General features: G+C 48.1%; 2 protein-coding genes across 7 annotated transcripts in view; one reads left to right on the forward strand and one right to left on the reverse strand.

Annotated features, from left to right (window-relative positions):
• The window catches only part of glsb (glutaminase b), a 19,842-nt gene extending 2,243 nt beyond the window's left edge, over window positions 1-17,599 (reverse strand). Inside the window, exons 1-15 of one of the 6 annotated variants that reach the window (XM_017403972.3) lie at window positions 17,162-17,598; window positions 14,305-14,401; window positions 14,112-14,233; window positions 13,439-13,568; window positions 12,196-12,275; window positions 11,737-11,900; window positions 10,074-10,132; window positions 8,228-8,260; window positions 8,088-8,146; window positions 7,067-7,133; window positions 6,436-6,486; window positions 6,184-6,360; window positions 5,196-5,327; window positions 5,033-5,125; window positions 345-2,853 (exon numbers count right to left, since the gene is read on the reverse strand). In XM_017403972.3, coding sequence (XP_017259461.1) covers window positions 2,848-2,853; window positions 5,033-5,125; window positions 5,196-5,327; window positions 6,184-6,360; window positions 6,436-6,486; window positions 7,067-7,133; window positions 8,088-8,146; window positions 8,228-8,260; window positions 10,074-10,132; window positions 11,737-11,900; window positions 12,196-12,275; window positions 13,439-13,568; window positions 14,112-14,233; window positions 14,305-14,401; window positions 17,162-17,472 — 1,581 coding nt within the window. In that variant the 5' untranslated portion in view covers window positions 17,473-17,598 and the 3' untranslated portion in view covers window positions 345-2,847. The other 5 variants (XM_017403971.3, XM_017403970.3, XM_037976260.1 and 2 more) reach the window with 5 other exon arrangements.
• A 950-nt stretch (window positions 17,600-18,549) lies between these two features.
• The window catches only part of fkbp7 (FKBP prolyl isomerase 7), a 2,712-nt gene continuing 720 nt past the window's right edge, over window positions 18,550-20,541 (forward strand). Inside the window, exons 1-3 of the mRNA XM_037976208.1 lie at window positions 18,550-18,967; window positions 19,255-19,406; window positions 19,697-19,824. Coding sequence (XP_037832136.1) covers window positions 18,753-18,967; window positions 19,255-19,406; window positions 19,697-19,824 — 495 coding nt within the window. The 5' untranslated portion in view covers window positions 18,550-18,752. The remainder of the gene's footprint in view (window positions 18,968-19,254; window positions 19,407-19,696; window positions 19,825-20,541) is intronic.

The raw sequence follows: 20,541 nt of genomic DNA on the forward strand, positions 1-20,541 counted from the left end.
CTGAAGGTTTTTAAGCTGCTCTCAGTTTAACTGCAGGGTTTAGACACGACGACTGGTTACCATGACAACCGCTTCTCATCCATCCACCCGTCTTCCCATTCATCCAACATCCATCCATCCTGTCCTCCATGCTGGACCACGGGGGGATCAAACAACCCGTCAACCCATGTAAAAGTCTTAATCCTTCCTTCCCAGCAGCCAGACTTCCCTGGAATCCCAGACCTCCGGAATAACTCTGGACTTCAGCTTCCGTCCTTCTCCCTGATCCACTCGGACCGTTTCTAAACCCTCTGAAACCCTGACTGTCTCTGAAGCACAGAGAAAAGAGCTGAATGCACAGAGGATGAGAGGATGAATACGAGCTTTATTTGATTTCATACAGAGGACGCCATGACAACAACAACAACAAGAAAATAAACAAAGCGTTTACTGTCGCGTCTGCAGGTCCACCGCAGCCGTCTCAGCCGCTCCTCTGGACGAGCAGACGGGACAGACGGTGAATTTATGGAGACTTTTTATACAGAATTACAAACAACGAATGAACTTGGAACCATACGGTTTCATCCGAGCTTTTCAAGTTTTCAGGCAAACATTTTGACTTTTTCCAAATCTTTGGTCTTTTAAAAACGTTCCACCACCTTACAGTTCCAAGCTCACCTCACTGTAGTGATCTTTTACAAAAATCATTTATCGTTTTCACACAAATAAAACAAATCAACATAAAAACAAACAACATGTGAAGGAAAAACAAAAACAAAAAGATGAGATTTAAACACGTTCGAATAATTTATACAAACTTCTGCATGCAAGATGGAAAAGGACACGAGCCATAAAAACGGAGCGTTTTTATGGGAATTCTGGTAAAAGATTCAAAAGCCCGGCTGTCATTAAAGTTGATTTCATCACATTATTGGGAGATTTATTGAATCAATCTGATTTATGGATAATTTGGATTAATCAACTGTGATTGGTTGGAAGGAGGCGGCGTTCCTCAGGGATGACCCCTCGGTCCATAACGTTCTGTTTCCTAACGGAACAAACCGCCACGTTCCTTTCCTCGCCGTGACGTTTTGCTCTGCGTCTGCAGCTCGTTAAATACCATCCGGAGCTCCTTCTGTGGTTTAAACGTGCAAATCTGCAGCTTTAAAGTTTTCCACCTGAGCCGCTACCAAAATGTAACAACTAGGGGAAGAAACCTGTTTATAACCAAATCCTGGACAAAAATAAACAAAAACACTACTTTTTCCTCTCTTAGCAGATAAAAAGCTGTTTATATTTCTGAAAAAAGTGAACTTTCTGAACCCAAAAGGCCCAAAAAAGTTAATTTAGTCAGACATGGAAACCAAATGTTCTGCCTTGGTTTTAAGTTTTTTTTTTTTTTTGATGAAAAACATAAAATTCACTCATCCTCGAACGAAAACAAGACTCGGAAAAAACTCTACACCATAAGCTGCCCACAAAAAAACACTAAAATCTTTAAATATTTGGAACTTTTTCCACTGTTCAAGCCTGAATAACGATCATTATTAATACTTTAGTGTTAAAGATGAATATTTCTTTGGTGACACCTGAGGAAACAACAAATCTTACTGCAGATAAAGAGAGTTTTCCTTCTCTTCGTTATATCTGAACAGATTTAATCTCTTTAAATAAGGCCTAAATCTAGAGCGGGGACGGGGAATTAAATAAATACTTTAATTGGTTGAAAATAAAAACCTGGCAGACAGAGTTATGTTAAAAACAAGCAGCCGGAGAATCGAGTCGTTCAGAAATGATCACCGAGGCTTTTGAAAACTTTGTACCTAAGAACAGAAACCTAGAAAACAAAAATAAAGAAAGAAGGTAACAGGAGTCTGCTGATAAAACACTACATTAAATAAGCCCCTCCCCCTCCCCTCGTTAAGGCACCTGCTGTGCGACGACCTCTGCCCCTAACGAGATCATCCAGATCTGGAACATCGGAAGTTTACATTCGCCTGAAACGCTTTTTTTTTTTTTACAGCTGCAGCTCCGAACATTCACGAGCTCTGAGACGCACACACACACACACACACACACACACACACACATAAAAGGTGATCACCTCATCCATGTTTGAAACAAGAACTCAGAGTCTGAGAGCGAAATAAGAAGCGGAGAACTGAAGAAATCAGAACTATTTTAGATTTAAATAAACGTTCCTTCGTGTGGATTTATGCCGACGGACTCTGCTCGCCACAGAAGACACGCAGTGCTGTGCAAAAGTCCTGAGCCAAGATGGGGGCAATCTATCGGCTACATTTTAAGCTCACTGGGAGTTCATTTTTTTCCCAGGCGCTTTGAATGCATCGCCGCCGCTCGTCTCGTTATGAACCAGACGCGAGCGGCAGCTCGGCAGGCGCTCCTAAAAAGGTTCGAGATCCAGATCCTGACCACTGAAAGTCTTATTAAAGCAACTCTGACGTCATGATGTCAGAGTTTAAGTGTAAATATAAGAATGGACCGGTTTGCTGTTTGGGTCTTTTATCCTGGAGCGGTTTGGATAAAAGGGGACTGTTTGGAAGAATGTTTTTGCTCATAGTTGCCAACTCTAGATCTGGTTCTGTGGAGGTGAGGAAATAAGCAGCTGAAGTTCAACAGAACCCCCCTGGAAGAAAGAAAACCAAGGAGTGGATCAAGACTTTTGCACAGCACTCAGAGGCGGTTCTGGGAAGAAGCCCAGATCGGACCGAGCGCCGGAGGAAGAACCTGCTGCTGGCACCGTCGGGCCTCTCCTGAGGAGATAAAACACGCCTTTGTTTTGTCGAGAGATGAAGGCGTCTGATCAGAGGAGTCATCGGTTCACCGCGGAGTTCTCAGTCATCCGGGTCACGGCTAAAAGGGAGGATGAATTAACCTGTTAGATGAAACATTTTCCATTAACAAGACGATCGATCTGCCTTTTAAACTGATTTATTTTCTGCTTCTTCTAAGATCAGGTTTCCCTTCAGTCCAACTTTTATCGTCTCCACAAACAAACCAACTAAACTTCTCTTCTGTTAGCTGAAGACGTTTCCCAGCCTTGGAGCTCTTAGTGTGGAGTTCTAAGCTTTAAACGAACGGAGATGGAAGCAGATTAATCTGCCTCCCCTCCCTCCTGAGGGTCATCAGGGTCTCTGTTTGCCTGGATGAAGGTGAGCCACAGAAAGATGTCCCTGATGAACCTAAGGAGGGAAATTAATCTGTCGTTCAAAGCTCCACTCGCCACCTTTAAGCAGATTAAACATTTTTGTTTGGTTTGAAAACTTTTTTTTTTGATTTGTTGAGACGATAAATGAAGGATTGGAGGAAAAACTTGATCTAAAACTGAAAAATAAATCCGTCTGATAGAAGGAGGCCGATAAAGTTTGAGTTAGTTTAATTCATCCTCACCTTCGTCCTTCGTTTAAAGATCAGATTATAATCAGATTTAGAGGCTAAACTTTCTTTTAAAAGGTTGTTTATCTGGTGATTTAAATACTTATAAGAATTATAAATTAGGTACAGAGTCGGGGATGTTTTATATATACTCTAATAATTTAACTTCTTTTTATTTTATTACATTTAAATAATTTAAAAAAATACTTTTAAAGTCCCATACGTTTCCAGAACCCTAGTTTTAGATTTTAAATATATTTGTGTTAAATTCTCAGGCGTTTCTTCCTTAAATCTTAAAACTTTTAAAGAATATTTTTGAAGTAAAACCTGAATTCGTTCGTTTTTAATTCCGTTTATTATTCTAGGCAAATTTCCAGAAGTTTCTTTTTTCTGATGCGTTCAATAACCAAACGTCGACACGAATATGTTCAGTTTTGATATAAGATGGAATAAAATCTCTTCCCAAATTATTTTATAAAGCCAGATTTTCCAGTTTGGAAACAAATGATTGTCGGCGCTTCTATAAAACCTCGAACAAAAGGTGAATTTAATCTCGTTTTTTGGGGTTTTTCGCAGCTCGATGGTTTTTCTCTCGTTAAGACGATCTGTGGTTTAAATTCTTGGTGTTTGTGGACAAAGATCACCTGAGTTCGTCGTCAAGGAGACGAAACTAAACTCTGCTCTGACTGTTACAGAGGGAAGGAGAAGCAGATGACAGACAGAGCAGCAGCTTCCTCGTCCCGTCCACAGAGGGACAATGTCTCGCCTTCACTCGCTGACTTTGTCCATCCTATAGACTACGGTGGTGGAGCTGTCCTGGTCCGACTCGGCGGGGGACACTTTTTTCCACAGGGGGGCTTTCAGAGCGAGCTCCTGCTGGAGGCTCTCGTAATCCATGGGTCCGAAGTCGAGCCGCTGCTTTAATCGACACGGATCACTGAGTTAGTTCGCCGCGAGAACGTGCCCGGAGCTCGCAGAACCGGCTGAAACCAGATGTTTACGCAGACGGAACCGTTTTATTACTTCTGTCACAGACCAGGTGGTGATGTCACGGCTTTGGAGGCTTCTGATTGGTTCCTGACCGCTGCTTTGAAAATCTAAAGAAATGAGCCGAGACATCAGGGAGAGAGCTCCTGAAACGTCCCCCTGAGAGGATGGAGACGTCTCCCAGAGAAACACGAGGACAGCTTACAGACTGGAGACACGTCCCACCGTCTGATGGACAATAATGACCGTCGTTACATTAGGAGGGAGGAGGAAGCTTCAAACATCCTAACTGTGAAGCACGGCGGCGGCAGCATCACGCTGCGGGCAGGTTCATAAAACAGAACCTTGAGGGGAACATCTGAAGACAGCAGCCTGGACACAGACGTGTCTTCAGATGGACAGTGTCTTTTCCAATCAGCTCGACTCGGATCGAGTTCCAGGTGAGCTGCAGGTGTCAACATCAGCAGCCTGCAGGCCAATGATTGGCCGAAAGGAGCCGTCAGTCACCGGAGCCCCTCCCTCGGGACAATCTGACCCGCCACAAAAAACAAAATGGCCGTCTTTATAAACATCTGGTTTCAGCTTTAAAGACAACATGTAAGCTGCTGCGTTCAGTAACTTCCTGCTCCGCTGCAGATGTGTGTGTGTGTGTGTGGGGGCGTGTCCTCACCCTCTGGTCGCCCCCCTCCCTGCGGGGGTCGTGCTTCTTGGCGAAGTGCCTCAGGTTGTCGTAGTTGTGGAAGTTAAAAAGCTCCACCAGGTCCTGAAACGACAGAGGAATTATTCGCCGAGTCGGACCGGAACCAGAACCGCCCGGCGGTTTGACTCCGTACCGTGCAGAACTCGATCCCTCTGACCGAGTTGCCCATCTTGTCGAGCGGCGGCGACCAGCACATGATGCCCATCACGTTGGGGACGACCAGCAGGATGCCGCCCGCCACGCCCGACTTGGCCGGCAGTCCGACCTGAAGAGGGACAGAAGGGCAGCTGTAAACAACAACAACAACAAACAAACAAACAAACAAACAACCTGCCGTTCCCAGGTTCCTGCAGGCTGCAGACCTTCAGCTGTTTTAGCTGTTTGTTTATCGAAACCTTCAGCTCGTCCAGCAGACGCTGCTGGGACTTCAGGTTTCAGTAACTTTATTTACAAACATTTTCTCTGAAGAAACATCTGCTTCAGCTGCTGGCTGGGCTTCTTTTAGCTCCTGTTTAGCCTTTAACTCCTGTTTAGCCACAGTTAGCCTTTAGCTCCCGTTTAGCCACAGTTAGCCTTTAGCTCCCGTTTAGCCACAGCTAGCCGTTAGCTCCCGTCTAGCCACACTTAGCCTTTAGCTCCCGTCTAGCCACACTTAGCCTTTAGCTCCCGTCTAGCCACACTTAGCCTTTAGCTCCCGTCTAGCCACACTTAGCCTTTAGCTCCTATCGAGTCACTGTTAGCCTTTGGCTCCCAGCTAGCCACAGTTAGCCTTTGGCTCCCGTTTAGCTNTTAGCTCCCGTCTAGCCACACTTAGCCTTTAGCTCCCGTCTAGCCACACTTAGCCTTTAGCTCCCGTCTAGCCACACTTAGCCTTTAGCTCCCGTCTAGCCACACTTAGCCTTTAGCTCCTATCGAGTCACTGTTAGCCTTTGGCTCCCAGCTAGCCACAGTTAGCCTTTGGCTCCCGTTTAGCTACAGTTAGCTGATCTCAGTGTTCCTGCTCCAGACCTCCTGACGTCAGAGGTTCTGTTTTCTGGCCTGGGTTTGAGCGGTACCACCGCCCCACCGCCCCACTGACCCACCAACCCGGCGGTCTGAGACCCGGTTGGGGTTGTACTCACGTGGAAGGCGAACTGCCCCGAGAAGTCGTACATGCCGCAGGAGTGCATGAGGCTCAGCGTGTTCCTCACGGCCTCGGGGCTCAGGACGCGCTCGCCCGTGATCGGACAGATGCCGCCGTTGGCCAGCGTGGCCGCCATGACGCTGGCGCTCTCGCAGGTCACCTCGATGGCGCACAGCTGGACGGGAACAAAAGGAAACGTTTAGTTTTGTCACAGGAAGCGGTCGTCATCGGAGAACGAAGCTCCGCCCACCTGAAAGTACAGGTCCAGGATGGACGTCATGTCGGTTCCCTCAGGGAAACACTGCAGAGGAACACAAGAACACCTGAACACACCTGAGCAGAACCAGAACCCGGAGGAACATGGACGCATGATGGATGAATGAGTGAATGGATGGATGAACAGATAAACTCTTGGATGCATGGATCAATAAATGGATGCTGGATGGATGAATAGATGAATGCGCAGATGAATAGTTTGATGGATGGATGAATAATTGAGTGGGTGAATGGATGAATGGACAGATGAACTTTTGGATGGACGGATGAAAGACCTGAAAGAAGGATGAATGAATGAATGCATGAATGAATGGACAGATACAGTGTTTGACGAATGGATGAACAATTGAATGGATGGATGAATGAAGAGAGAGAAGGATGAATGAATGAATGGACTGTTTGTTTTTTTAACCAGAACTCTGCGGTTCATCACGTCTTCAGCTGCATCGTTTCTCTGTTTAAATGTAACTTTTCATTCATTCATTCATTCACCGTTTCTGTCAAATAAAACCCTTTTTCTTGCAGGGAACCTGGAATATTCCTGGATTATTCCTGGAATATTCCTGGATTATTCCTGGATTTTCTGGTTTAATCTCCAGACGAACCTTTTTCTCCTTCAGGTAGTAGCCGATGGCGAAGTTCCTGTCTCCTGACTCGCGCTCCGACTGGAATCTGTCACGGAGAGCAGAGCGATCCGGTTACACACACACACACGAGGGGGCGGAGCCGCTGCAGGAACACTGCGGCTCCGCCCCCTCGTGTGCTCAGGGCTCTCATTCATGTGATCATTCTGAAACTCGAGCCTCCAAGCCGCAGCTGGAAACAGAAACAGAAACAGAAACACGCCCGCGGCTCCGCCACGAGACGAGCTGCTGGACCGGAACCGGGCCTTCACACGACCCGGCTCAGGACCGGAACCGGGCCTTCACACGGACCCGGCTCAGGACCGGAACCGGGCCTTCACACGGACCCGGCTCAGGACCGGAACCGGGCCTTCACACGGACCCGGCTCAGGACTCCAGCTGTGGGACAGAACTGTCAGAAAAGTCTTCATCCAGCAGCCGGATTTCTAGGATCAACAGTTTGGACTTCGGCTGCGACAGGAAGCGGCTGACGAGCCTTTAATCTACTACGGTTCTGTCCTTGTAGCCGGACAGAAACGTGGACAAGTTGAGGACAAAAGACAAAGTCTCAGATCTAAAATCTGGAGCTGAACAGAATCTAAGAGTCAAACTGAAGAACTCCGTCCTGGTTTGACTCTGTGGTGATTAAACGTTAACGACCTCGTTAACGTGTCGACACAACTCCGGGTCCGGACTTGGAGTTGTGGAGTCTTTTTCCACGCCTGAACAAGTCGAGGTTCGAGGACTGAAACCGGGAGGGAAAGCAGCCGAAGCCCAGAGACAAAACCTCCAGAAGGTCTGAAGAACCGTTGATCCAGACCCAACAGTCCTTGAAGGCATCACTGGGTTTATATTCAAAATGGCCGCCACAGCTACATCTCCTGAGCCTCGTTAAAGCTCGGATCATGAGTCCGCTAATAACACAAGCTTTGCCTCGTTTTCTGTAACTCTGAGTCGATTAGCTGTGGCGGCCATCTTGAAACGACGGGAAGGTTGGACTCACGTGGCGTTGCTGAAGCCGACATACTCGTTTCCCGCCATCTTTTTCAGGAAGGTCATGGCCTGAGGGGGAGATCAGAGCGAGACAGTCAGCTCCCGCTCCGTTTACGCTCCTCTGACGGCGACGGCGAGCGGGATACTCACGTAGTCGAACTTCTCGGCGTTGCTGGCGTGTTGCTGCAGAGAGGAGAAAACATGGCAGCGGTTAGTGGCGCTCCTGCAGCTTCAGGAAAGTTAAAAAAAAATGACAACTAAACGATGAGAAACAGATCTTTTAGACAAATAAAAATGTAGAAATCTGTGGAGTTTGCCTCAGGAGCTAAAACCCGCCTGGCTCAGACTGCGTGCAGGTGCGAGCGTTACGAGTTACACAGGTGCGTGTGTGTGGACGGGTTCAAAGGTCAAACTGTCAGGAAACAGGAGGAAGAGGAGCAGAAATGTCCTTTTATTCAATCTGATGCTGCATCGTTACATAAACACCACAGCAAGGATCAAAAAATGCACACATGCACTTTAAAGTGTTACTGATTTTATCTGTGGAGGGTCGTTAACGGGGCAGGGCTTGTTTCATTAAAGGGGCGGGGCTTGTTTCAGGCTGAAGAGAGGAGGAAATGACGATGGAGGCGTTAAAGAGTCACTAAACGGAATTCTACTGAGCTGATCGGAGGAAAGAAACCAAAATAAAAATAAATAAAAACACAGAGAGAAGGAGGAGAGGTCAGGAGATACGTATGGAAAAGGAAGAAAAAATTACCAACGTCATTTGACCTGCGGCAGCGGTCATTATTTCCCAGAGTTCCTACGTCTGGAAAAAATGCAACATACAAACAAAACAACAACAACAACAACAACATGTAGCCTTCAAGCAGCACGTCACAAACCATCCCATCATCAGACCGCTGAGCCTCGAGGTGTAAAGAATATCTCACCTGCAGCAGACGGCTGAACTCGGGCGGGGTTCGACGTTCCCGGGAAGCGGATTTAAATCCCGGCGGTCGCGTGGATCGGGTTATATGAACCGGCGATACGTGATTCTGAAATGCGGGTACGCACTCAACGTAAACAAAGAACCTGGAGTCTGACTGAGCTCCGTCAGGCGGGTCGTAACCATTTCAGGGAAACAAATATGGCAGAACAGTCTGCTCCGGATTAAACCGTTTCCTCCGAGCCGAGGTCGCTCAAGGCGCCGTCTACAGCAGGTAAGATATTAACTGCTCACGGTTAGTTTTTTTTTTTTTTTTAGATTAAGCGTCCGTGGAGGCAGAAAACCGCCGCGGGGACCAGACGGACGCGTTAAAACCCGCAGAGGCGCCGCGGCTGAAAGCGTCTGTCTGACTCTGAAAAGGAGCCGAACTCTTTAGTTTTACTTCCTGGAGTCGTGACCGATGAACGGCGGCCATTAGGCTCCGCCCCAGGTCGGAACGTGACGAATCTCTCCGTTTAAAAAACAGTTTTTATTATTATCGGTGTTGCCTGAACCGGCTGCGCCACCCAGAGGGTGTTTGTGGTTCTACTTCTTTTTATTTTTATCATTAAAGGAGAAGATCAAGCAGCTAAAAACCTAAAACTAAAGTATTTTTTAGCCGTTTAAATCTGTCCGATGGGGCGAGTTTGACTCCATCTTATTTAAAAATTACGTTCCCGACCTGCTAACACTTTAATTAAACCGGACTAGTCTTCAGTTTATAATCAGATGTTTTATCAAGAAAAAGCTCATTTAGACAAAGAGTTTCAGGAATTCAAATCTAATAACCTCAGGTTGATCAGAAACGGTTTTAAATTTCATTAAAAACAGAAAAGTCTTCGTTCAGTCGGCACGCAGACGACCTCCGAGGCAAACGGCGCCGCTCGTCTGTCAGTTTGAGTCTGAAGGTTAATAATAAGGAGGAAGGAAACGAGGAAACGAGGAACGCGATGGGCTGCGAGTCGTTACCTTCCTTCGATCGACTCAGAGACATGAAAGCAGCAGAGCAGAAGGGGAGGAGCTTACCTTGATCAGAGACGTGCAAACGATGGCGCCGGCGTTCACCATGGGGTTGTGGGGTTTATCTGCCAACGAAAAGCAGAGCTGGGTCAGCGGACCGGACCGGACCGGACCGCGAGGAGAACCGTTTTACTGCAGCTCCGGTTCAACAAACTTCCTCAGAGCCGAAAATCAAAACAATTATTCATTTTGTTCCTCTTTCTTTAACATTAATTATTAGAATCTTTCTGAAATTTCTGACGTGTTTTGACAGAAATAAGACCTGAGTGACATTTTCTTTTATTTATCATAGAATTATGTTTATTTATTTGTTTTATTTACACTCAGCAGCCCTTAAAGAGTCCTCAGTTTTCCACAAGCCAAGCTCATAAAGAAATCTTCTTCCTCTAAAATAAACCACACCCCTCCCCTTCAGTGGCTCGGTGGTTAGATTTCAGCTTTTCATCGTTGTCTCTGATGTTTATAATCATAAAGAGATAAACTTTAAAGAGGACGTAAAGAAGTTTGCAGCCAGAGATCATTTAAATCCTCCGACGAGAGTAAAAACAACAACGAGTCACTAACAGGAACTTGTCCACGCCGCTGTTTGGCAATAAAAGCCCCGCGGAGGAAATGTCACAACAGCCGGGTTTCTTCAGCAGGTCGAGGTGAAACCGGGACAGAGGAGGACGCCTGAGACAACCTGAGGCTTCGGGGACGTGGAGGACAGAGAAACAATCCACGACACGGACCTGAAGGAACCTGGTTTTATTAGAAATGACTCAGAGGCCTGTTCCTTTTTCAGTAAACAAACAAGATGGCAGCTTTTACAGGAAACCATCATATCGCCTCAGGTCAGATAAACCAGTCGTTGTGGAACTGCTGCGGCGTTAAATCGGGTTTCTTCCCACAGAACTCTTTTTAAACTCGCAGGTTTCTACGTTTCGCTGAAAAAGCTGGAGAAGAAGAAGCAAAATGGCTCCACTGCAGCTCATAAACACGCCCACAACAGCTCCTGACCAATCACACGACACCTTGAGCTCCGAGGAACGGTTTGGCTCGGGCCTCGGGTTGAAGCTGCTACGAGAACAAAATGACGCCATTTTGGTCACGAGACTGAAAGGCCTTCAGGGACCGTCCCCTGGAGACACCTGGAGGTCCCCTGGAGACACCTGGAGTCACCTGGAGTCCCCTGGAGGTCCCCTGGAGGTCCCCTGGAGTCCCCTGGAGGTCCCCTGGAGTCCCCTGGAGACCCCTGGAGTCCCCTGGAGGTCCCCTGGAGTCCCCTGGAGGTCCCCTGGAGTCCCCTGGAGGTCCCCTGGAGTCCCCTGGAGACCCCTGGAGTCCCCTGGAGGTCCCCTGGAGCCCTCTGGAGGTCCCCTGGAGACCCCTGGAGGTCCCCTGGAGTCCCCTGGAGACCCCTGGAGGTCTCCTGTTTGGTGGAGTAAGTTTCCAACTTTTTATTGCTGAAATCAAACTCAAAAATGATCTTTTTCCTCCTGAAGAAGTAATAAAACTGTTTACTTTGTTCCTTTGGGACTAAAGTCTGGATCATTCAAACGTTCCACCTGAACTAAAGCACCTTTCCTTAAAACGATAAGCTGCAATTTTAAATAATTCCGTGTAAAAAAGGAGCGTTTCCCATCAGCGCTCGGCGCTGGATGATGTCCAGTGTTGGACGCCGTCTCACCGTCCTCGTCCAGGAAGAGCTTGTTGAAGCGGAGGCCGCTCGGCTCCTTCCCGATGAAGCTGTGCACGTACTCCGTGCCGTGGTCGTGCACCACCACGGCGTACTTCAGAGGCTTGACGCAGGACTGGAGACAGAACGGGACCTTGGTGTCTCCCACCGTGTGCCTGAGACGGAGGGGGACAAGCGAGGGTTAGACGCCGTCCACCTGAGCGTGGCGGACGCGTTTGAACACGCCTGAAGAAGAACAATAAAACCGCAGCAGCTGTTTTTATCTTTATGGCATCGCCTCGAACATTCGGCCAATCAGAACGCAGCTCTGCCGACACACCTCCAGATAATATTACACAACCATCTTTCCACACAAGTTCGGTCGTTTCTGGGAAAAAAAACGTGTCCTTGAACACAACGTCTCTGCCGGCGTTCTTTAAGCAAAAAACCAAGATGGCGGGATTGACTCACCTCTGCCCGTCCACCGTGCACAGAGAGACGGCCCACAGGTCGGGGCTGAACTTGGCGAGCTGGGGAATGTAATCCGCCACCTGAAAGGGGGGAGGAGGTAAAGCAGGAGGTAAAGCAGCACCGCCGACAGAAACAGGACCGGCGCCGGCGAAGAAACGGGAGAATCCACCCTCAGATGCAAAAACAGTCAGAGAACGACTCAGGAGGGTCGAACTCTGGAAACTGATGTGATTCCAGAGTTTGACTCTTAATTCAGAGTCTTTTTGTGTTTCTCAGCAGCAAAACGATCAAACGATGTAATAATCAGACCCTCCAGGACTTCGCAACTTTAACCCAATATTTATTGTTTCTAAAGTGATTCGCCACCGTTTCTGTGGTCTAGTCTCTTCTTTGTGGGTTTGTGTAGCGTGGAATACAAAATAACCCCAAATAACTCAGGAAGAAGACACGTGACGTCACTTCCTGTTAACATCAGAATGCCGGGAGCGTGCAGGAGCAGCGACCGAAGCCAAAATGTGCGCTAATGCTTCACATTTGCCCACAAAGATTTCAGCAAACCAGTTTCCTCCCCAGCTGCAGCTGTTTTGCACGTCCTGCAGTGTAATCATGGAACATAAACGCATCGACAAACACTTTGTGTCTGCAAAACATGTGAGGAGAGCTGCAGACCAGGGACAATCCAGAAATGCTCATGAATGTCAGTTTAGAAGCTATCAAAGTTCTCAAATAAAGCACCTTTTGAGAATATCAATGTTTGTTGGGAATTATCTTACAAAACTAGAAAGGCTTTTTGGTTTAGATATTAAAAGTTATGGTTGTTTATTGATTTTAGTAAAAAAAAATTGCAACTTTTAGGAAAATGCCCCGAGAAATCCTGGAGGGACTGAATTAGCAAACGTTCCTTCTCATTGAGGCAGATTTATCTCTAATTCTTGTCATTTTTAGTTGTTTTGGTCAAACAGTTTAACCTCTTTGTCTTCTCTGACAAAGACAAGAATAAAAACCGGAGCCTGACTGATAATCTGTGACTAAGCAGCCGAGCGCTAACGGCGGTGTGTGAAAATAACGGGACGTCGCTGCTGGAAACACCACGGTGATGTTTCTGACGCGTCCACGAGTGGATTCCTCCCCTACACCAGGAGGGAGCGATGGGAATGAATCTGCATGCAGGAAAAATCATAACAACGATGCTCGGGGAGAGAAAAACAAAAAGAGAGACAGTGATGGATCTGAAAGGACACACCTGTCCTCCTGTGAGTGTTTTGGCTTTCTCATAAAGCTTGTCAATATGGGAGGTGAAGGCCTGGAAGTCAGGGATGACGAACTTCTTTCGGAAGGCCTGAGTGAGCAGGACAATGTTGCTCTGGACACACCTGATGGACAGACCACAGACAGGATGCTGGATCACCGTGACGACATGCAGCCGAGCCAAAAAAAAAAAGTTTGCCAACCAGGTTAGCACCTCTGAAGTCTGACAAACTTCTATGGAGAGAAAACATGTCTGATGAAGAAGCAGTCAACCGTTACATGAACCAAACCCTGTGACCTTTGACCCAGTACAAAGATTGTTGGGGAAATAAATAAAATGATGTTTTAAAGATTAAAAGGATCCTTTAAAGCGTTACAGGGACTAAAACTACAGCTGGCTTCCCCTCCAAGTTATTTCTTTTTTAATTGTGTTACTTTAATTAAATGTCTCCATAAATACACAAAGTAATTTAGTCTAAAAGCGTTTTAATCTGCTGCATCAGTGGAGCTAATGCTTCTCAGAATGTCGTGTTTGATGGATGTTTTTATGTTAATTCGAACAGAAATAACCTCTGATTTCAGATTAAGGTTTGGTTAGAAGTGGTTTGAACGTGCGGCTGAGTTCAGGGTACAAATCGCCGCCGTGACGCCAACCCGGCGAGCCTTACTTCTTGAAGAGGTGCCTGTCGAGCGTCACGCCGTCCGGGATCTTCTTCAGGGTCTGCTTCAGGGTCTCCATGCACTCCTTCAGGCGGGGGTCTCCGGACCGAAGCCCGGTGGCTTTGAGCGCCTGGAAGGAAGGTTAAATGTATAAACTGCTTCTATCCAAGCGGAGCTGAAGAATGCAGGAACTGGACTCACCGTCAGGAACTTGTGAGCAGGAATCGTCTCCTGACCTTCTGCCACCGTGTAGAAGAGCAGATCCTCCAGACTGGGGAGGATTCCCGGATGTCTCCTCCTGGGGTGAGACAGTCAGGAGACAGAATTAGACTCACAGGAACAGCAGCAGGCAGGTCTCCATGCAGGCCCGTTTTCATTAAACTGAACCATGGAGAACTTCAGGAGGTTAGAAGAAAGAATGTTTCTCAGAGCAGATCAGACCTTTGGCTCTCTGCCGGGCCAGAGTAAACACCGGGCTTATCTGCTGATACGGCCTTATCTCACGAGCCGCTCGGAGATTTCACCAAACAAACTGGAAACAGACGATCGGATTTCACAGAGGCTTCAGAATCCAAACAGCAAAACACGACTTTGTGTTTCCTGTTTGTTTGTGAGCAGGACGGTGCGGTCCTGGACACGCCTGATGGACAAACCACAGACAGAACCTCATCATCATCTGACCGAGGAATTCAACTCCGGGGGAGGTGGGGGGGTTGGATGAGCTCAGGGTGGGAAGGTTTTCAGACACGTCCCACAGAGAGAAGAAACCTCAGATGGAAGGATTATGTATCCTCGCTGGTCTGGGAACACCTCGAGATAATCCAGGAGGAGCTGGAGAGGATGGATGGTTGGTTGGATGGATGGACGGAGGATGGTTGGATGGTCAGATAGATGGATGGATGGTTGGTTGGATGGATGGATGGATGGATGGATGGATGGTTCGGGCTCCGCCTCTCTTTCTGTCTCCCTCAGAACAAACTCTCCACACGCAGCCGAACGTTTCCAAACAAACAGATCGGCGCCGCTGTGCCGCTGACCCACCCCCTGCCCCTGACCTGACGGCTCCTAAACGTTTGTTTCCATCGGCTGCAGATCTTTAACTGTCCACACAGCTTCAGGCCTCTGGATCCGTCTGGTTTCATCTCACATTAAAGCTCAGAGTCGGTCGGCAGCTCTCTCACTTCGTTCTGACTCGCAGAACCGCATTCCTGCCCAAGCACACCACCTCGCCGCCGTGCAGCTGCAGGGTTGGGTTCAGGACGCCGGTGATGGCTGCGTGCTGCTCAAACACGTTCAGGCTGAACCAAACCTGACAGACGAACAAAGATTTAAAACTTGTTTGTTGACATCCTTTAACCCCAGAATCCTCAGGCTGGACGCTCCCACTCGTAACAAACAGGAAGTGAACAGAGCGAGCAGATGAGGCGTGAAACAAGCCCCCCTCCCCCCTGAACACCTTGTTTTCTCCGTCTGGACATCAGAAATGTCCCCGGAGCAGATGGCTCGGCCCATTTGCCGCCGAATGGCCGCTCGGACACGCGCGACGCCTTTCAGCGCTCCCTGGAAACGAGGTGGTGTTAGGATCACAAAGACCGTCTCTGTCACAACAGCGTCCCCGTCCAGAACCGATGGCGCCGAGCCAGCAGAGCGGCGAATTCTTCTGTCAGCAGAAGTGGGTTTACCGGGCTGACGGGCTCACCTGCGGGGTTCTGTTTGAGTTAAAAACACTCGATTATCACCTGAGATCGAACCGTGTGTACCTGAAACAAACGCCTGTATTTATCGAACAAATCTGCGTCAGGAATCGTCCTTTTATTAATCATTTAGACTCCAGCTTCACGTCAAACACGAGATCATTCAGATAAAACAGCATGAGTTACAGAAACATGACGTTTCATCTCCTTTAAGATGAACTTTTATAGGATATTATGACATAAAATCACCTTCAAAGGATTAAAAAACCAGCCTGCACTGATGGTTTGCATGAAATTTAATAATAAAATCAGCTGACAGGACTGTAAACGTCCTCATGTTTTTAGATTTTCCTGTCAAGCAGAAAAACCTTTCAGTTGTTTTAATGATTTATTTGAGCTCTGGCTGCTTTTTAACTTCATTTTACGCCTGTTTTTTGACCCGACAACGCTCCGGTGAATGCGTTTCTGCAAAAGGGAGGATTTTAAACCGCATCTTAGGTCTCTTAGTCTGTCGCAGAGGCGCAACCTGTTCCTGTTTCTTTACTCGAATCGACGAAAAACACAACACAAAATCATCAAAACATAATTTTCAAGAAACAGGAAGTAAAACCCTGCGAAGAGCTGAGACATTTCTGCCACTAAATTATCATTCTGTCCAAAAATAAATAACCTTACCAAAAACTAGGGTTATAAATATAAATATCCCTCTGCAGAAGGACTTGCTAATTGCAGGTTTAAAGATAAAAAGGACTGAAAATTAGATTAAAAGCAGCTGAAATCCTAATTAAAAATTTAACAGGAATAAAATCAATTAAAGTGGGGTTAATTTTTCTGTCACTTACGTCACACAGGCGCATAAAAGTGTGTTGTTTACATCGACTGCGACCCGCATTTCGCTCCAACATATCCGGGAAACTACAGGAATCAAACCTTTCAAACTTCACGGTGAGATGTAATCCTTGATGGTTTTATTTTAGGTTTTACTTATTTATTTTTAAAGAGTTTTCCCTTGAAGGCCGGGGAGGCCCTCCAGCTGTGACCTGCAGCCTCTCCTGTGGAGGTCACAGCTGATCCCTGACAGCAGCACCGGAACCGGGTCCAGATCGGACCTGATTAGGGTCCAATTAAGGGGCAGATTAAAGCTCGTATGGCGTGAAAGCTCCTGCCTTCCGGGGCGGGACATTTTAAATAAAAACAGGGGTGGGGGGACACGTGTTTAAGGTTGACAAGCTACAGACAGAAAGACGTTTACTACCGGTTAATACCGCGCGGCAGGCCGCCGCATCCGCCGCCCTGCGTCATGACTCCCCGCGGGGACGTGACGTCACGGAGCCGCGGGCATCGATCAACCAGCAGACACCTACTTGTCGTTTCCTTCGGCTCCATCCTTCTTCAGCTGTTCCTCCAGCTCCACGGCGGTGGCGCCCTCCGTCTTCACGCAGTAGGAGCGGCGCGGCGCGGCGGCGGCAGAGGCGGCCGCGCGCAGCGCCTTCAGGCGGTGGGGTCCGGTTCTGGCATCGGCGGCCGGGACCGAACCGAGGCAGCGGCGGTGAGGCGGCGGCAGCAGCGGCGGCAGGGCCGGGGACCAGCTCTTCTGTCTGCCGGCGGGGAAGGGGCGCTTCAGGGGGGCTTCGAACAACTCCTTCAGGACTGTGGAGAACCTAAACTGTAACATCTCAATCCCGTCGCGCGAGGTGAGAGAAACGTGCGTCTCCTAACGTGCCCGGATGTGAGAGCCTGGCTGGGTTAACGTCTGCTTGTGGAGCGCGAGGCGTCTGAGGGGCGATGAGTCACGCAGCTACCGGTGACCAAAAATAAATACAGGCGCCTGGCCCCGCCCCCCTTTGCTCCTATTGGTGGAAAAGCTTCTTCTGCCTCCAAGCGGGAGACGCGCCTGCGCACGGCTGCCACCTGTCGGCCGGTCTCAGAACTGCACCACAGAGCTGTGCTTCATTATTCTGAATATTTATCTGTTAATTAACACAATAAATCACATGTTTCAAACTCAACCCCGGGCCTTAGTAACATTTTATCTGCCCCCCAAGATAACATTTATATTTTTTTAGCTCTGTTCCTCCAATCTGTGACAAATCGAGTCTCATTTTGCTTAAAAAACTGAACCTATTTAGTGATTTCTTCATGTGACAGTTACTTAGAAGCCAAGAAAATAATCTTTTTAAAACATGGACCAATCAGACTGTTGCTGATAAGCTTGCAGCCAAGAAAAAAATCATATATCTGACTTGAGTTATTGTGCATCAGAGTAACAGCGAGCCTGCTTTAATGTACGCTTCCTTTTTTTCTGTATGTTATTCTTGTTTTGGAGTTAAATGTTCGTAGCTGTATGATCAGATTTTTGTTGATGGCTTTTTAACTGTCATAGTGGAGAAAAAAAATCATAAAGAAGCATAAGAAATTAAGCCTAATTGTGTGTCTTTTTAGGTTAATAGTATTTTTCTTTGTTCATTAAAGCATGTTTGCTCTAAATTCTATATAATATGTAATTAGGGAAAGGTATATGAATTTTACATCTAAAACCTGGGTTAATTTATGTATTTTTTCAATGAATATTGATCAAGATTGGCCCTTGTGTTTACTTTTGGCTAAGTAATTTCTTTAAAATATTTGTTTAAAATTTAAATTTGGCTTGTGAATCATTTATTTGTAAGAAATGAGTCGGTGTTGAGTCTAAAAATTCTAATTATTCAGGCTCTTTGTTACCTTAGCCCTTTTTCTTGCCTTCCATAGGACCATAAAGGAGTGGTGTGGGTTTTGACGCCCTCAGCTTTGTCTGTCAGGCACAGAAAGCCGCTCCCCCCGCGCCCCGGGTTTCCTGACAGGTCGCACCCGGGGCCGAAAAGCCCACGGACCTTCTGCCTGCAGCTTCATGACGTCCTCCAGAACCAGGCGTCTCTTCCAGGAGCTGCCACGAAGGCAGGCGGACGGAGCGGCGCCATGTGGACCTTCCTGAGCTGCTTTCTGTGCCTCGTTGTCGCCTCGCGGCTCGGGTTCGGCTCCGTTTGGACCTCGGCGGACGAGCTGGACCGAGAGGTGAAGATAGAAGTTCTGTTCAAGCCCCTGGAGTGCACCAAGCGGAGCAAGAAAGGAGACCTGATCAACGCGCACTACGACGGGTACCTGGCAGAGGACGGGTCCCAGTTTTACTGCAGGTCGGCGGTGTTTGTCTTTAAAAGTCACGTGAGGTTTAATGTTTAAAGTGTGCATAAAGTTAATAAAATATATAATATTCTCTTTGAACTCCAAGGTTTTACAGATCAGAACATAAAGTCGAACAATGAAAGCGGTCTTTGTTTATTTACCAAAATAAAACGATAAAAGCAGCTCCAGGTGTGCTAGAACGACGCCAGGGCGGAACGACATCAGCAGTGACCTCAGTGATCTAAGAAGGGTCAAAGGTCATTTAGAAACAAGATCTGATGAGTTGTTTCTGCTTCAGCCGGACGGACAAAGATGGCCACCCGCAGTGGTTCGTGTTGGGTGTGGGACAGGTCATCAGAGGTTTGGACATCGGGATGCTGGACATGTGCGTCGGCGAGAAGAGGAAGGTCACGGTCCCGTCGGCGCTGGCGTTCGGAGACAAAGGCAAAGGTAGACGAATCTGGCGTCCGAGTCAAACGTCCTGGAGGACGACTCTTTCCTGTCTTGTCTGAAAGGCCGTCTTGCCGTTGGCGGCGGCGTTTCCTCCCTGTGAGCATGCTCAGACGCCTAAACGTCCTTTCTTCTTTGCATGTCCCGGAGGACTCTGAGTCCTGTCCTGCTGTGTCCTGCAGAACGTCTCCGTCCTTCTGTCCTGCCTGTTCACGATGTTCCTGGGTTCTTCCTCGGTGCCGTTTAACAGAAAAGTTTTTTCTTCTTCTTGTTCTCCGGACGGGAAAAAGGTCCGGTTCCACCAAACGCCACCGTGGTCTTCGAGGTGGAGGTTCTGTCCGTGTCCCGGGGACCCCGCAGCATGGAGGCCTTTGGACACATCGACCTGGACAGAGACAAGACGCTGACGAAAGCCGAGGTAACCGCCTTCACGAGCTCAAAGGTTCTAATCTTCCAGCAGCAGGACGAGACGCTGAGAACCCAGAAGGTTTCTGGTTTCCAGCTGCGGTTCTGCAGGGTTCTGAAGGGTTCTGCAGGGTTCTGAAGGGTTCTGCAGGGTTCTGAAGGGTTCTGCAGGGTTCTGAAGGGTTCTAAAGGGTTCCACCAATGTTCCTTCCCCCGACGATGAGGACACCAAGTGATGAAGGGTTTCAGGTGTCCAACAGTTTGGGGTCGTCCTCACGTTGGGATGTCCTCTTGGAACTTCCTGGGTGAAGAACGCTCAGATGTCCCAAGAAAACACGTGGTCCTTGAAGGCAGCAGAACTGAGCCGCAGAGCATGATGCTACCACTACCGTGCCCAACAGTGACAACAGTGTTCTGACAGGTTCTGGTGGCTGAGGTCTGTTTGTTCTTTGTTCAGGTGTTTTAACATTTGGACCAGAACCCTGACCCAGACCACCACAGAACCCCGACCTAAACCCAGACCACCACAGAACCCCGACCCCGACCCAGACCACCACAGAACCCCGACCCAAACCAGAACCACCACAGAACCCCGACCCAAGCCCAGACCACCACAGAACCCCGACCCCGACCACCACAGAACCCCGACCCAAACCTGAACCACCACAGAACCCTGACCCAGACCCAGACCACCACAGAACCCAACACCAAACCAAGCCCGGACCACCAC

Source organism: Kryptolebias marmoratus, linkage group LG6 (genome assembly GCF_001649575.2).
Source record: "Kryptolebias marmoratus isolate JLee-2015 linkage group LG6, ASM164957v2, whole genome shotgun sequence".
NCBI classification, from domain to species: Eukaryota; Metazoa; Chordata; class Actinopteri; order Cyprinodontiformes; family Rivulidae; genus Kryptolebias; species Kryptolebias marmoratus.